General features: G+C 45.1%; 1 protein-coding gene across 2 annotated transcripts in view; it reads right to left on the minus strand.

Annotated features, from left to right (window-relative positions):
• Window positions 1–874: 874 nt before the first annotated feature.
• Window positions 875–18,173, minus strand: part of LOC147438694 (RAF-like serine/threonine-protein kinase 20) — a 50,544-nt gene continuing 33,245 nt past the window's right edge. Inside the window, exons 7-9 of one of the 2 annotated variants that reach the window (XM_086484703.1) lie at window positions 1,503–1,625; window positions 1,336–1,423; window positions 875–1,237 (exon numbers count right to left, since the gene is read on the minus strand). In XM_086484703.1, coding sequence (XP_086340829.1) covers window positions 1,044–1,237; window positions 1,336–1,423; window positions 1,503–1,625 — 405 coding nt within the window. In that variant the 3' untranslated portion in view covers window positions 875–1,043. Of the gene's footprint in view, window positions 1,238–1,335; window positions 1,424–1,502; window positions 1,626–18,173 lie in introns of those variants that run through there. The other variant, XR_015184513.1, reaches the window with a different exon arrangement.

Here is an 18,173-nt window from a genome sequence, read left to right on the forward strand (position 1 = left end):
AATTGCAGGGGAATCTGTCCTAGACAAGTACTTTTGACCTACAAGGAATTTGGCGCCGCTATGCTGCCGAAATTGGGTCAAAAACCTGTCATTTTAACCCTCGCCAAGTTTGGACAGCTTTGTGAGACTTTAATCTACTCGTTCAGATCGCCTATTCTTAATTGAATAAAGAAATACCGAAAGGGGCACTAGTCTTTGGGGTCGGTCTTTGTGTGTGCAATGACATTCTAGTCGTTGGTTGCCTCTGTGCTCTCTTTTCTCCTCAGTGCTGTGTAAAGTTAACAAGCAATTGAATTAGTATTGTCCTCTACTGTGTACATGCCGGTTATATGAGAGAGAGAGAGAGAGAGAGAGAGAGAGTATGCCCTTCCACTTTTTTGTAGAAAGCCAACGGGAGTTACTTTTAAGGCCTTCAAAATGAAAAGTAGTTACCCTTCAAATTTGAGGCATTTAAAGAGCCATCAATCACGCCTTCTCAGTAAAAATCATGGATCCAAGCCCACTCAAAAACTCAGAAGGAAAGAGAATCTCCTACTCTTACCACCCCAAATCAGACATGCAACGAACCGATTACAATTGCTGATCGCAGCTTCCTCTGGATATCAAACCCTGTGCTTGGCTAAGAGCTAAACATGCTGCCTTCCCCAAGTTTCCAGGTTCAATCTTTCCGACAACAAAAAAAAAAAGGACAAGAGGGCCCCAAATTTGACAACCTAGTCAGTATAGTGCAAACTTGCTCTCTCTTCACTACTAGACTAACGAAGAAAGCAAATGATGACATTAACCTGCCAGAATATAGGGCTCTCCATCCAACCACCTCACGACTGTTGGGACAAGTGCTCACTGTACTTCATAAAAATAGTGGGTACAGTGATAGCTTCCAATTTGGAGATTCATTAATAACAACGAAGAGAATGATACAATGGCCTGTCAGAAAAAGCCTTCAGTGCTTAATCTAAGCAGAGCAAAAGATAGTACATAAATACAAAATACACCAGTGTGAATCTTTAGGAGATTCCAAAAACTTGTACACTCTTTGCCACTTATCCCATTGGTGGTGCTTGTCCTTGTGCCTTGGCAGTGAGTGCAGCTTCCATTGCTCGCAAGCTTCGTGCAATGTCAGAAAACGTTGGCCTTTCTGACGGGTCAGCTGACCAGCACCTCTCCATCAAAGACCTGTATGCAGAGTCACACCATCGAGGGACCGGTGGGCGCAATGTGTTGCTCACTATGCCCCCTACCATTTCAGACACAAGATACAAGCACTAAGAAACCACAATATAAGCACCTATGCTGGAAGATGGCAAAGATGGACTGCTGAGTATTCGTACATACCAATGATAGCACCATAATGCATGCTTGCATATGGTTCCTCCCCCGTTAGCAGTTCCCATAGGACTATGCCAAATGAGAAGACATCCACCTGAAAAAGTGCATTAAATGTTGTAAACTATGCTAACTTTCAGTTAAAATAAACAATAACACAATAAAAAAAGATTTACCTTCTCAGAAACCAAGCTGCTGCTCCCATTCAGCAGTTCAGGAGCCATCCAAGGAAGAGTTCCTCTTACACCACCTGAAACCATCGTCTGCTGCTTTACTTTTGACAGACCTAGATCACCCACCTGAAAAAAAAAAACATAAATCACCTGACTCTTCATCTAGAAAGCGCCACATCATGCACATGCAGCTGCCCTCGGTCCAAAGTGAACACAACATTTAAGGTAGATGCCCACCTAAACTACTCAACCACCATAAATAACCTAGATGCCGATGATTTAGATTCAAAAGTTCCACAGAAAAACTACGACGACGAAGAATAGTGTTGTACAGCAATCCAGGATTGACACAAACATGTTTCAATTTCAAGCACACATGGATTGATAAGCAGCAGCCTATTCTGATGCTCTCCTCAACTACGAAAGAACACTGGTTGGTGTCATGAACTGCTTAGAACAAGGTATAATTAACCTGCTTGACAAGGAATACAAGGTCGAACAGGCTTGTTAAGTAGCATTATGCCCAACTTCCGAGCAACTATCACAGAACCTTGGGGTTTATTCCAAACTCAATATCTGAGACAAGCGTTTGTATTCCTATCTAAATTTCAATTGAAACCAGCAGGCAAGCACACTGCAAGCCTAACACTTCTCGCTGCAAGAAGCGGTTGTATATCACCTACATGACAACGAGTGCACAATTCGAAGGTTTCAAGAGATAGTAGCTTTGATTAAATACGTAAGCGAATGAACAAATGCTCTTCTTGACAAAGGCAAAGTACAGACTTTTTTCATAAGAGTATGGCTGTCCTGCCTTCAAAAGAGAGCATTTGTCACAGACACCATTACATAAGCCTTCAGGCAGTAAACCCAAACTGCAGATGTGTCAAGCCATTGAAGATCCGACCAGGTTAGGGCTCCCTGAGTCTAACCCTAGCCGACTTGTAGATCCCGGCAGAGAGGTCTAAACCCTAGAAGCAACAGAAAAAGAAGACATTGGTATCAAAGCTTTGAAGATTTTGCACTAATCCGCTAATCCCCAAAAAAACATCCTCTCATGTTTTCGGTTGTGTTTTGCAGCATTTCCATCATACTCCTCCCACTCTTGAAACAGCAGGCCACCTGTAGCACGTTGGATTGTGCACCTTGAGTGTTGGTGTCACGTGACACATCCAACCCTATGTGTCCGTGGACAAGCTACAGCATGACGAGGGTTCAGTCCAGTCAAGTCAATCTAGAATAGGAAGTGATCTGGCACTTTTGTGAGTCTGTTCGCAGACCGTGCATGTCCAGACACTTAGATTAGATGCATATCCTTTGGTTGCACATAGCATTATCATCAGCATTACCATCAGAATCCATCAGGAGCATTTTCCAGGATATTAGACCCATTTTTCCTATTTTTGACATTTTTCACTTATTATTTTTAAGTGACTTTTGTTGGAAAGTGGGTAGGGCAATTTTGCTAAGATAATATATATGCAAACCAAAGTTAGCACTTTCTGGCAGGAGAGGCAGCAGAAGCGCTTGCTCACAGGCAACTTCTCCGCAGGACCCCAAGATTCTCTAGCGTTTTTGCATCACAGCAGATGAGTTAGCGTTTTTGGACAAGAACCCAGATCAGCCAGCATTTTTGCATCTGCATCAGCCTGGCGACAGCAAAGGACAGATCAACACTAGCATTAGTGGTTTGCACCAACAGATCCACAGTGTGTTTGCAACAGGACCCATTTTCAGCCCTAGCATTTTTGGTTTGCAGATCAACCTCAGCGTTTTTGCAGATCTTCGCAACGGAATCAGCCTTAGACTCAACGTTTTCAGTTTTCAGCAATCAGTTTCCGCAATAGAATCCCCAAACCTCGCAGATCTCACCTTCTCGTAGCAGATCCTTGCCGCACGGTCAAATCCAGCGTAGTTTACAGTTTCAGCCCGGAAAACGCAGATTTCAGCATCTGCGTTTTCAGCGCGTTGTCGTCGCATCGTCGCCATCGACATCGTCACCAACATAGAGTCAGAATTCAGTAGATAAAGATCTGCAGATTTCAGCCATTAGCATTTTCAGATTTCATCCCGTCTCGTCGTCGTCCTCATCGTCGGCAAGTCCAAGCATTGTAGAGATTTGTGCAATTAGAAGTAGACCGCTCTCGCCATAGAGAGTGGGGCCTTCGAAGGAGGGTTTGACAACATTCTGGTGTCGTATTCTTCTCTCTCTATCTCTCAATCTCATGCACCTTCATTCACAGTGTTCATCCACTTTGTTTGTGTCCATTGCACTCTCTCACTAAAGGAACGGAAGGCTCTCCCTTCCGTAAGTAAAAGGAACCCTTGAGCACAGTTCCGAGTACTCATCTTGAGCAAAGTTCAACATTCACTTCCACTGCACCTTACATTGGTATCAGAGCTTTGGCAATGTTCTGTATCACTCAAGGAAAGAACCACATAATTTTTTTTTCTTGTTGCGGTCGCACATAACTCAAGTCCACTTGGGCGTGTCGATTCCTAATTGTGTTTTTGAAGAGTGACAGGAAAGCCAAGAAAGAAAGGCTTGTCGAGCCTCCCCTTGTGCCTCTTTTTAACCTCATTGAGAGTGGACCGTGCACTTAGCGGCCGGCCAATCGACGTGAGGTGGGAAAAAGCAACCTTGGTGTGAGCGCAAGGCCGCCAAGGGGTGCGCCCGCGGAAAAGAGCAGAGTAGAACTCAAAAGATCCTTCTCTAACACAGATTGCAAGCAAAAGAAGAACCTCAAGAACCCAAAACCCACAAGAACCCATGACTTCAGTGTATGGTCATCACCCAAAGCGGAATGGATACTTCGCATGAGAGTGATGGGCATGAGAGTAGCGAAGAAGAATTTCCCCACCAAGGAGGTTTTTCCGACCCTCTCCCTTCGATTGCACCAGACTCTATGGAGGCTTGGTGCAAGACGATGATGGACATGATGACGTGGCACGAAGCAAGAATGGTAGCCATGGAGCGTGAGCGCGAGCAATTACGCTTGGAGGCCAAAGAATTTGACCGCAAGTACGCAAAAAGAAAAACAAAATTGGATCGCAAGAACGTTCTTCATTCTTCCTCTCTCATTTCTAATGTGCAGGCAAAGATTGAAGAGATTCGGGAAAAGGAGACTCTCTTAGTCTCTTCTTCTTCCAAGCATGAGACACATGATTTGCATGATGATGATAAGCATGATGAATTGCATTATTATGATGAGCATGATGATTTGGATGACAATGACAAGCATGATGATTTGCATGATCAAGATGTGATTTCTCACAAGCATGATGATTTGCAGGAAGATGATGTGATTGTTCACAAGGATGATGGTTTAGTTGATACTTTTTCTAATGAAGCTAACCCCATTGCAGATTCGATCAATCACGAAGAACCAATCTTGGATTTCGAGTCTAGGTCAAAGAACCCCCTCAAGAAGAACCGATCTTGGCTCTCGAGCCTAGGTCCAGAGAACTCCCACAGGAAGTATTACGTGTTCGAATGATTAGTCAGCACGCATTGTACGAGTGTTTCATTCGTGATCGTTTCCTGTATTTTGTCAGCGTGTTTATGTGATCCCTTTTCATAGGCATGACATATTGTATGTTGAGCACAATTCACTCATGAATGAGCACGAATTTCTTAGGAAAAGATGACATGTTTGCATTCAAAGAATTTACATTCTCTATCTCTTCCGTGGCATGACACAGTTGTAGAAAGAGCACGAGAAGAAATGAGCACCAAGCATGGGCATTTCCGTTGTGAATTGCCACAGTTGATTGATTTAGATCAGAAAGACAAGATTCGCTCTCATTGTTTGCGTGTGTGTGGTGAACGGTTTGGCACTCCGTCTATTTGTTCATCTACATTGCATACAGTCTTTAAAGAAGACGAGAATTTTTCCATTCACTCTACATGGAATGGGTATGTTCATGTTTTTGTGTTGGAAGTGGTTTCAGGAATTTTCATCCTCAAAGATTCTTGAAGAAGGTGGACCTACGTCCATAGAAGAACTGGAAGCATTGAAGGAGACTCAGAAGACTTTGTCGCTTTCGGTGCGGCCCAAAGAAGCAAGCGGTGCAGACCTTTATGAAGTTCAAGTATCACATAACACACGCATCAAAGTGGGCCGACGAAGAGTCCTTTCCAAGATTCCAGACGCTGTTGGCAATCTCCCTCGATGCCATACAGTTCGGTATCAGTACCTCACTTTGAAAAGGAGGCGATGTGACGTGCACAATTAACCCTATGTGTTCGTGGACAAGCTACTTCACGACATGGGTTCAGTTCAATCAGTTAGCCTAGCTTAGGAAGTGTTCTGGCAATTTAATCTGTTCGCAGACCGTGCATGTCCAGACACTTGGATTAGATGCATATCCTCTGGTTGCACATAGCATGATCATCAGATTTCTATCAGAATCCATTAGGAGCTTTTTTACAGTGCATAGACCTATTTTTCCTATGTTTGACATTTTTCACTTATTATTTTTAAGTGACTTTGTTGGAAACTAGGTAGGGCAATTTTGCTAAGTTTGTATATATAGAAACCTAGCGCTAGCACTTTCTGGCAGGAGAGGCAGCAGGAGCGCTTGCTCACAGGTAATTTCTCAGCAGGACCCCAAGATTATCTAGCGTTTTGGCATCACAGCAGATGAGTTAGCATTTTTGGACAAGAACCCAGATCAGCCAACGTTTTTGCATCTGTATCAGCCTTGCGACAGCAAAGGACAGATCAGCACTAGCGTTAGTGGTTTGCACCAGCAGATCCACAGCGTGTTTGCAGCAAGACCCATTTTCAGTCCTAGCGTTTTTGGTTTGCAGATCAACCTCAACGTTTTTGCAGATCTTCGTGATGGAATCAGCCCTAGACTCAGCGTTTTCAATTTTCAACAATCCGTTTCCGCATTAGAAACTCCAAACCTCGCAGATCTCACCTTCCCGTAGCAGATCCTCGCCGCACAATCAAATCCAACGTAGTTTACAGTTTCAGCCCGGAAAACCCAGATTTCAGCATCTGCGTTTTCAGCGCGTTGTCGTCACATCGTCGCCATCGACATCGTCACCGACATAGAGTCTGAACTCAGCAGATAAAGATTTGCAGATTTCAGTCATTAGCATTTTCAGATTTCATCTCATCTCATCGTCATGCTCATCGTCGTCGAGTCCAAGCATTGTAGAGATTTGTGCAATCATAAGTAGACCGCTCTCGCCATAGAGAGTGGAGGGCCTTCGAAGGAGGGTATGACAACATTCTGGTGTCGTATTCTTCTCTCTCTATCTCTCAATCTCATGCCCCTTCATTTACAGTGTTCATCCACTTTGTTTGTGTCCATTGCACACTCTCACTAAAGGAACGGAAGGCTCTCCCTTCCGCAAGTAAAAGGAACCCTTGAGCACAGTTCAGCGTACTCATCGTGAGCAAAGTTCAACATTCACTTCCGCTGCATCTTACATTGCCATACGGTTCGGTACCAGTACCTCACTTTGAAAAGGGGATGTCACGTGACACACCCAACCCTATGTGTCCGTGGACAAGCTACAGAATGGTCAGGGTTCAGTCCAGTCAAGTCAGTCTAGAATAGGAAGTGATCTGACACTTTTGTGAGTTTATTCGTAGACCGTGCATGTCCAGACACTTAGATTAGATGCATATCCTTTGGTTGCACATAGCATTATCATCAGCATTACCATCAGAATCCATCGGGAGCATTTTCCAGTGCATTAGACCTATTTTCTATATTTTTGACATTTTTCACTTTTTTAAGTGACTTTTGTTGGAAATTGGTTAGGGCAATTTTGCTAAGATAATATATAAGCAAACCAAAGTTTGCACTTTCTGGCAGGAGAGGCAGCATGAGCGCTTACTCACAGGTAACTTCTCAGCAGGACCCCAAGATTCTCTAGCGTTTTTACATCACGGCAGATGAGTTAGCGTTTTTGGACAAGAACCCATATCAGCCAACGTTTTTGCATCTGCATCAGCCTGGCAACAACAAAGGACATATCAGCACCAGCGTTAGTGGTTTGCACCAGTAGATCCACAACGTGTTTGCAGCAAGACCCATTTTCAGCCCTAGCGTTTTTTGTTTGCAGATCAACCTCAACGTTTTTGGAGATCTTCGCGACAGAATCAGCCCTAGACTCAGCGTTTCCAGTTTTCAGCAGTCAGTTTCCGCAGTAGAACCCCCAAACCTCGCAGATCTCACCTTCCCGTAGCAAATCCTCGCCGCACGGTCAGATCCAGCGTAGTTTACAGTTTCAGCCCAGAAAACGCAGATTTCAGCATCTGCATTTTCAGTGCGTTATCGTCGCCATCAGCATCATCACCGACATAGAGTCAGAATTCAGCAAATAAAGATTTGCAGATTTCAGCCATTAGTATTTTCAGATTTCATCCCGTCTCGTCGTCGTCGACATCGTCGGCAAGTCCAAGGATTGTAGAGATTTGTGCAATCATAAGCAGACCGCTCTCGCCATAGAGAGTGGGGCCTTCGGAGGAGGGTTTGACAACATTCTGGTGTCGTATTCTTCTCTCTCTATCTCTCAATCTCATGCACCTTCATTCACAGTGTTCATCCACTTTGTTTGTGTCCATTGCACTCTCTCACTAAAGGAACGGAAGGCTCTCCCTTCCGTAAGTTAAAGGAACCCTTGAGCACAGTTCAGAGCACTCATCTTGAGTAAAGTTCAACATTCACTTCCGCTGCACCTTACAGTTGGAAAATAGCAACAAATTGTATACGGGTGTTGCATGCGGGGTGCACCGACGAGGGAGTAGATAGTGTCCCGAAGATAAGTCTGCAACCTTCCTTGAACCAAGAGCAAAAATCTTGCATGGTCAAGACTCATAGTGAATGGAGACCTCCCCCAATTCAGAAGGCGAGCGAGTCCGCCCTTCGAATTCTCCAAGTAGTCCTCCCTCTACCCCTCCATCCTTGCCACCCAATTCCATGGATTCCATGATGCGAATGATGATGGAGATGATGATGTCGCAACAGAGGCACGCTGACAAGAACATGTGGAAGCGACAGAGCGAGAGGAACATCGATTAGCGGCCGAAGCTGAGGCTCGTAGGCAAGAGAGGACACCCATGCGTGATCTCATCACATCTTTGGAGTTTCGATCTGTTTCCCCATCTTTGGAGCCAGATTATCAGAGCTTGCCAAGACCATCGCGGAGGCGACCAATGCTACATGAACCAACAATGAAATGATTCCAGAGAAGAGTTGTTCAGTAAGCATTTCAGTAAGATGGATGCTATTGTCATTTATTCTTGGTTGCATCAATTTACATCTTATTTTGTGGTTGCTAAAAAGTGTGATAATAACAAAGTTCTCTTGACTTCCATGCATCTCACAGGTGATGCTATCACATGGAATGGATGGAGAAGAAAGAGGACCCTTAAAAGGTGGTAGTCTCTCCTCATTTCCCCTCTCGAGCTTAGTTGGAAGGAGTTCAAGAAGAATCTAAAGACTCGATTCTTGCCTCCACAATACCTAAAGCGATTAAAGGAGGATTTCTGGGCTTTGTCTCGACAAGGTAAACTTGTGACGTCGTATGCTAACAATGTGTTCCAGTTAGGTGGACAATTGAGGAAATCGGATAAGAAAAGACTTGAGGCCTTTCTCTTTGGATTGGACCACTCGATCAAGTTTGACATGGAGGTCGGTGATCCAAAGACAATGCAAGAGGCGATACGCTTGGCTCAACTCCAAGAGATGAAGCACAACAAGGGTAAGCTCAAGCGGCCTACGGTAATGAACTCTTGCTTTCATGACTCCTCCAAAGAAAAGGACACAATTTTTAACGGTAATGGTAACCATAAAAAGAACTCTCCAAATCCTTTGTCTCAATCTAATTCTCCATCTACATCTCAATCTAAGAGTGACAAAGCTAAGGATAAGGGTAAAGGAAAATCTGATAAACCTCAACTCACACCTGAAAGAAAGTTGCTCAAGGAATAGTAGGTGGTCAATTAAGTAAAGAAGAACATGCATTGTAGGCAAAGAAACATATGTGTTTTCATTTACGCACAGTAGGTTACATGAAAAAGGATTATCCTAAGAAAGAATCTAAAATGAACTCGCTACTGCGTCAACTTTTGACTCTTACCTCTCAAGTGAATGCTATGAGTGTGGCAGAGCAAGAAGCTAGGCAGGAGGGGACTTTCGATGAGAATGAACTCATAAAATTATATGGAAATGTAATGGTCAAAGGGTCATTGTGTGAGACATAGACCCATCAGTACCTCGTCGTCGTCGTCGTTGTCATCTTCGTCGACAAAGACCCATCAGTACCTCGTCATCGTCGACACAGAGCCCCTCACTACCTCGTCGTCATCATCAACATAGACCCATCAGTACCCCGTCATCGTCGACACAGAGCCCCTCAGTACCTCGTCGTCGTCGACATAGAACCCATCAGTACCTCAACACCTAGTAGTACCCCGCAGTACCCATCAATACCTTCAGTACCCGCAGTACCCTTCAGTATCTCAGTAGTACCCAGCATCAATAGCATCAGTACCCATTAGCATCAGCATCTCAATATCTAGTCATTGTATCAGCATTGTGCAAGAATAAAAACAGTACTTGCTCTAACAACAGAGCAAGGGGGTCCTTGAGGGTTTGGGACCCAACATTCGATGTCGTCTCTTCTCTCTCTCTCTCTCTTTCTCTCTCTCTCTCTCTCTCTCTCTCTCTCTCTCTCTCTCTCTCTCTCTCTCTCTCTCTCTCTCTCTCTCTCTCTCTCGTGTCTATCTCTTTCATTCAATTCAATTCAGTTCTTCAAGTGAAGTAAAGTGTCCCTTGTGTTTTTGCAGAGTACTAGATCTGAGCTAAATCCATAAAGACTTCCACTGCACCTGACAACAGGCTTCCATACTCATCAGAACTCAGTGCTAACTGGTCCGACCAATCCCTGACTGACAAATCTAGATTCCCGATGTAAGAAACCCGTTTGGCCGCAGCCGTTTCACACTGGCCATGCAATGTCCACTTGCACCTTTTCAAGGGGAAAACGAGTAAAATAAAATAAATAAAAAAATCTAGTACATATTTGAAGAAGGCAACAGGAAAAATACACCTCCTGATGATAGCCGAGCCCCAAGAGAGGGTATCCAAGGGAACCTTCTTTATCAATAGAAACAAATGACCCACTTCTGAAATCCACTAATCCTTACCAAAAAATGAAGGTAAGTGATGAAATGTCGAGAATGTGAACGTGTGTGCATGTGCGGTGTCTTCTCAGCCGTGGCTAGGGTACAGGCGATTGGCAGGTATACAGGCAGCAGGCACATATTACATAGCTCATAATCTATAAGCCTGAGGCCTTTTTTGTTAGATGAACGATCCACGTAGTGTATGGCTATACTGATCTACGTAGTGTATGGCTGTACTGCACAAGAACAGATCAGCCAGTGCGTACTAAAAATACCTTGATATTACCCATCCTATTACAGCAAAGCCCAAAGGCATTACATCATGTCAAAGGCAAAAGAAATAGGCCATACCAGATACAGGTGGTGATTAAAAACCCATAAATTTTCAAGGAATACAAAGCATACTGTTACGGACAAACTGCTAACGAAAGGGCTGGAGAAAAACTGAGAAATGGAAAAAAGTAGGCCACCCGAAACGTTCTACATGAGAGGTCAAAAACTCTCTCAAAACATGGACGCAGAGTCTGAGAGTGAGCACCCTTGGGCCCTCTTTGTACTTTGAACACAGATTAATATAAAAAGAAATACCGGAAGGGATGCCAGTCTTTGGGGCCAATACCTCTTGGCACGGAACTACGACGGGCCGTGTCGTCTTTGTGAATTGTTTTGAAGTGAATCTTTGTTGTGTCCCGGTAGAATCTTGACTTGGGGTGTCCAAGTTTGTTACAATGGTATCGGAGCGCGGCCGATTTCTCTTCTTCTACCAGGAAATCCGATCCTTTTCTCGCCACAGTTATGGATTCCAACAAGAATCAGTCGACTTCTTTTGCATCTGCTAATGCGGGAGGAGATCACGAAGAAGATTTTGATGAACAAACAGAGGAAGAGTACGGGCCACCTCGACCTACTCAGTACGAACTTGAAGAGATGGGGTCGACAGCAGGTTGACGAGTGCACAAAGCAGATGATTAAAATTACGAAGGATCCGAAATTTGCAAAATTTTTATCTCAGCAATCCATCGCAGAAGTGCACACGCAGTGGCAGAAAGCCACAGAACCACCCATCAAACCAACAATCATCAAACCTCCTTCTCCAAGGATGTTCATTGTTTACACAGCAAGAATTACAAGGATCCGAGATGCTCCGAGGCTTTGGCCTTCATTCAGCACTTTGACATAGCTTTCTCTGGAGGGCATTACTCGGAGCCCTCCAAGATTAGGAGGGCTACATCTTTCTTCAAAGGAAATGCTCGAATATGGTGGTTGTTAGGTGCAGCGGGAAGATTGTTGCGCTTTGCTCAAGATGAGTGCTCCGAACTGTGCTCAAGGTTCCTTTTAGTTCTTATGGAAGGGAGAGCCTTCCCTTCTTAATGGAAAGTGCTATGATCACAAACAAAGTGAATGGACACTGTGCGTGCAAGTGTATGAGACTGAGAGATAGAGAGAGAAGAGAGATACGACACCAAAGACGTTGTAAAACCTTCCTCCGAAGGCCCCACTCTCGTCGGCGAGAGTGGTCTACTTATGATTGCACAAAGTGGTACAATGACGATGCAATGGACTGATGCAATCTGGGACTATGCCGATGACGACGACGGTCATGATGACGACGACTTTAGGGCTGAAATCTGTGGTCTTCTATCTGCTGAAAATCTGCAAATCTTTGGGCTGTTTTGGGTGGCTGAAAATGACTGTTTGGGCTGCATTTTCGAGGCCTAAAAATTGGGGTTCTTCTTCAACCGACTAGGGCTGATCGGGGCTTGTTAAAAACGCTGATCTGCTGCGTTTTTATGCTGCTGTATTTGCGTTTTTGCTACTGCTGAAATCAGCGTTTTTGCAATGCTGAAAACGCTGAGGCAATCGCTGGAAAATGGCAGCTCTTGATGGCGATCCAATGCTGGCTAGGGGGACATGCTGCTGCTGCTTGAAAACGCCAGGTTGCCAAAGAGGATGGCGATGATCCAAGCTGAAAAACGCTGGGCTGATGTGCGGCGAGGATGATGACCAAAAATGCTAGGGGTTCCTGCTGGGGTTCTGCTGAGAAGGTGCCTGTTGAGCATGTGCTCTTGCTGCCTCTTCTGCCAGAAAGTGCTAACTTGGGTTTGCTTATATATTAACTTAGCAAAATTGCCCTACCTACTTTTGTTGGGAAGTCACTTAAATTAATAAGTGAAAAATACCAAAAATAGGGAAAATAGGCTAAATACACTGGAAAATTCCTGTGACTGATCTGATGGATTCTAAAGGGAATACTGATGATCATGTTGTGTGCAACTAGAGGATATGCATCTATGCTAAGTGACTGGGCATGCACGGTCTACGAATAGAGTCACAAAAGTGCCAGATCACTTCTAATCTAGACTTGACTGGACTGACTGAACCTTGATCATGCTGTAGCTTGTCCACGGACACATAGGGTTGGATGTGTCACGTGACATCCCCTCCTTTTCAAAGTGAGGTACTGGTACCGAATTGTATGGCGTCGAGGGAGATCGCCAATAGCATCCGGAATCCTGGAAGGGACTCTTTGTTGGCCCACTCTGATGTGTGGGTCGTGCGGTACTTGAACTTCATAAAGGTATGCAACGCTTGCTTCTTTCGGCCGCGCCGAAAGCGACAAAATCTTCTGTGGCTCCTTCCATGCTTCAACTTCGTCGAAAGTCGTGCTTCCTTCTTCTTCAAGAATCTCCATGGCTGAAAATTCATGAAACATTTCCAACACAAAACCATGAACATACCCATTCCATGTAAAGTGAAGGGAAAAAATCTTGTCTTCTCTAAAGACTGTGTATGCAATGTAGATGAACATAGAGACGGAGTGACAACCCGTTCATCAAACACATGCAAACAATGGGATCGAATCTTTCTGTTTGATCGAAATCAATCAACTGTGGCAATTCGCAATGGAAATGCCCACGCTTGGTGCTCATACTATCATGTGCTCTTGCTACAACTGTGTCATGCCAAGGAAGCGACATGAAAGGTGACTTCCTTACATACATACTTTTCAGCTTTTCATGAACAATCCGCATACATTCGTGCTCATTCATGAGTGAAACGTCCTCAACGTACAATATGTCATGCCTAAGAAAAGGGATCACATAAAGACGCTGACTAAAATACAGGAAACGATCACGAATGAAACACTCGAACAATGCGTGCATATCAATCATGCGAACACATAATACTTCCTGTGAGGGTTCTTTGGACCGAGGCTCGAGAGCCAAGATCGGTTCTTCTTGAATAATCAAATCGTCCTGTGGGGGTTCTTTGGACCTCGACTCCAAAGCCAAGATCGGTTCTTCGTGACTGATCGAATTTACAACGAGGTTAGCTTCGCTAGAAAAAGCATCCACTAACACATCATCCTTGTGAACAATCATATCATCTTCACGCAACTCATCATTCTTGTGAGAAATCACATCTTGATCATGCAAATCATCACGCTTATGAGAAATCACATCTTGATCATGCAAATCATCATGCTCAGCATTATCATCCAAATCAACGTCATTCAAATCATCATGCAAATCATTATCATTCAAATCATCATGCTTCTCATAATCATGCAAATCCTGTGTGTCATGCTTTGGAGAAAAAGAGACTGAGAGAGTCTCCTTTTCCTGATTCTCTTCAATCGACGTCTGCACATTAGAGAATAGTAGGACAAACTCTTGCATGCGTTGATCTATCTACGCTTCACGCTCTAACCGTCTTTCTTGGCGCTCACGAGCCAATTTGGCTAGTCTTTCTGTGGACTCCCGATCCAATTCTGTGTTTCTTTCGGTGGCCACCAAGCGTGCTTGCTCGCACTCACGCTCTATGGGTGCCATTCTTTCTTCGTGCCACACTTCTCATTGTCTACCTTGTCGTATCATCATGTCCATCATTGTCTTGCACCAAGCTTCCATAGGTTCTGGTGCAATCCTTTGCGTACATGGGGAAGGGTGAGGGTTGGAAAAACCTCCTGGTGGGGAAAATTCTTCTTCGCCTCTCTCATGCTCATCACAAAGTATCCATTCCGCTTCGAGTGATGACCATTCTGAAATCGTGGGTTCTTGTGGGTCTTGTGGTCTTGGGTTCTTAAGTTCACGAGGAACTTGGGTTTTTGGGGGGTCTTGGGTTCTTAAGTTCACGAGGAACTTGGGTTCTTGGGGGTCTTGGTTCTTGAGGTTCTTGAGGTTTTCTTTCGCTTGCAAACCGTGTTTGAGAAGGATCTTCTCTTCACCCGAGTTCTACTCCTTTCTGCGGGCGCACCCCTTGGCGGCCTTGCGTTCACACCAAGGTTGCTTTTTCCCACCTCACGTCAAGTGGCCGGCCCCTAAGTGCACGGTCCGCTCTCAATGAGTGAAAAGAGACACAAGGGCAGGCTGGACAAGCCCTTCTTTCCTGGGATTCCTGTCACTCTTCAAAAACACGATTAGGAATCGACACGCCCAAGCAAACTTGGGTTCGAGCGACCGCAACAAGCAAAAAATTCTTGTGATTCTTGTGGTTCTTTCCTTGAGTGATACAGAACACTGCCAAAGCTCTAATACCAATGTTAGGTGCAGCGGAATGATTGTTGCGCTTTGCTCAAGATGAGTGCTCCGAACTGTGCTCAAGGTTCCTTTTAGTTCTTATGGAAGGGAGAGCCTTCCGTTCTTAATGGAAAGTGCTATGATCACAAACAAAGTGAATGGACACTGTGCGTGCAAGTGTATGAGACTGAGAGATACAGAGAGAGAGAAGAGAGATACGACACCAGAGACGTTGCAAAACCCTCCTCCGAAGGCCCCACTCTCCTCGGCGAGAGTGGTCTACTTATGATTGCACAAAGTGGTACAATGACGATGCAATCGACTGATGCAATCTGGGACTATGCCAATGACGACGACAACTTTAGGGCTGAAATCTGGGGTCTTCTATCTGCTGAAAATCTGCAAATCTTTGGGCTGTTTTGGGTGGCTGAAAATGACTGTTTGGGCTGCGTTTTCGAGGGCTGATGTCACCAACATGTGACTACTATCTATTCTTTCTGTTGATTTCTTTCTTATTACTTATTCATTTTCACTTTTTGGAAACACGCTTCTAGAAATCTAACCGCCCTGCATTGCATAGCTAGTGTGGAACTGTTCAGAGGGAGTCCATGCCTGAGGGCAAGAGAGCACTAAGGTTGGACAAGGACTATGGTTAGCCAAAGTGGGGTCATTGACTAGCCAAAGTGGAATCCTTTGCTACAGAGGCTACATTTCAGTTCTTGGTGTGACTGCAGTGTACAAAGAGGGTCAGATGACTTAGAAAGATACAATGGCAGCATCTCCTAAAATTTAGGGAACTGCTATTTTGGACCTGAAAATGTGTTCGCGTCATTACCTCCGGAATGACAAGGGGAACACTTTATTACTCTGCCGTGAAGTCAATTGGGCAACCGGTCGGGAGATTTTTAGGCGGCAACCCCGAAACGGGAAATGGCTTGTAAATGTACCAAGTGGCACATTTCTGTGCACTTTCCTCATGCATGAAGAAGTGGCGCTGATTTTAGAGAAGGGAGGGCTCATTTTCAGTTTCTGTCACATGTTAAGAGCTATGGAGTGCTTCCTTTCCCTCTTATGTACAGTGCGGTGCCAAGAGTGATGCCCTGCACGCTACGCACTGCTCTCTCTCTCCCCTATGAGCAGTATGTTAAGTCCCTCTAGTGGGCTTTTCATTTGACCAATGTACAGTTGTGTGGGTTCATGCGCGATTGCCGAGGCAAGAGCCTCTTGCACAGGTATTGCATTAGCTAGCGGCTAATCCCCTGCAGGTACATGCGATTCGGAGAGGTTTCACGTGCGAAATCTCGTCCGATTCAAAGGGCAAGTAGCCCTACAGGTGCGGGAGCTCGAGGACTTGCTACGGATGCGACCGGCACGCGAAACGAAGCCCGAAACAGTGAATTACAGCCTGCTGTGTTTTGCAGGTTTAGGGTTTTGGCCCTAAACGGACCCTAATACCCCCAGGAGGTTCGGGGACGCGAGGGGACCGCTATTTAGGTGATCTTGCGCATTTTCGGGGCAGAAAACAGAGAATTCAGCGTGCTGCAGATTCTCGCCAGGTTTTGCAAAGTGTCCATATGCGTCGGGAAAGTCATCTAATGCGTGGGGATATTGACTGTGAAGGGTCCTAGTACAGTTATGCTGCCGAAATCGGGCCAGAACAATTGAAATTCAGCCCAGATTGTGCGGGGCAGCTTGTGGGGAGCCACAGCTTTTATTCCCTCTTTTAAAGAATAAAGAAATACCGAAAGGGGCGCCTATTTAGGGGCCAATCTGGTGTCGGTCTTCTCATACAGGTGCAATCTAGCAACCTGTATCCCTTTCCCCTTTGTTGTGTCTTGAAAGTACAGGTAAAGTGGGCGGCAAATTAAATCAGTGAAAGCAAATAAGGTTTAAGTCTAAGGTCTACCGCCCTTATTGGACTAAACAGGCCAGTTTCATGGTTCCATCGCCGGGATTAAATCACTTTTTCCCATAGAAGTGAGCCTTGGTCAGTTTGGGCTTGAAGACACAGGGGATCATAGACCAGATACAGGGAATTGCAATTATGGCTGACAGACCAGATGATGTGACTGAAGAGGTTTCCTCTTCACAGGGTCAACAGACACATGAAGTGGGTGAGTCTTCAAGACCACCACAGACGGATGATGATATATTCAGGACCCAGTTGGTTACTGTTGTGACTATGTTCATACAGGTAATGCAGAACCCGAGGTTTTTAGCCTTTCTGCAACATCCTCTTCCGTCTCAGCAAGTTGGGTCACTGGATCATATTCAAAAGCCTGTTAAGGCAAAAGCACAGGTGATTCATGCAGCAGAATCAATGGAAACACCTGTACACTTGACGGAGACCATGCAGTCTCCAAAACCTGTGCCTAAGGTGTAAGAACAGGTGGCTGAAACGCCAGTCTTTCAAGTTGTACCAATTCAACCAGCCACCTTTCAGCAGCCTATAGCTGGTTCTAATGGGCAGGGAAGCAACCTACAGGCTATGCAACAAGTCTTCCCACTACCTTCAGTACATCCTGGCTATTTTGGAGGTGGATCAGTATTCCAGAGCATGGCTGGTCATGCACCTGGAAATCAGTTTTACACGCCAGGAACAGTGTTCGGGGGTGCTCAACGATGATGCCTAACCCTATGTATGGTGTCATGGGCATGCAACCAGGGTTTCAAACCACTCGGGGCCAATTTGGGATGCCACGGGCAAATTTTGGTATGGCTGGAATTACAAATCAACAGCCAAATATGGCATCTCCAGGTCAACTTAATAGCGGCCAAGGAACACAGATGAACCCTAACAGTGTTCCCATGTTTCAGTCACTTCCATATGACAACTTAACGCCGCTGGAGAGGCAAACTCCGTACAAAGAAGGTGGCAAAGGTGTGACATTCACGACCTTTACAGGGTTTGATGACAGGAAGAAGGCTCTCTCATTCCTCCAGCAGTTTGACGAGGCCTATGCAGGGGGAAACTTTACAGAGGCTTCAAAGGTCCGCAAGGC

Source organism: Adiantum capillus-veneris, chromosome 16 (assembly GCF_014529385.1).
Source record: "Adiantum capillus-veneris isolate H3 chromosome 16, ASM1452938v2, whole genome shotgun sequence".
Taxonomy (NCBI): Eukaryota; Viridiplantae; Streptophyta; class Polypodiopsida; order Polypodiales; family Pteridaceae; genus Adiantum; species Adiantum capillus-veneris.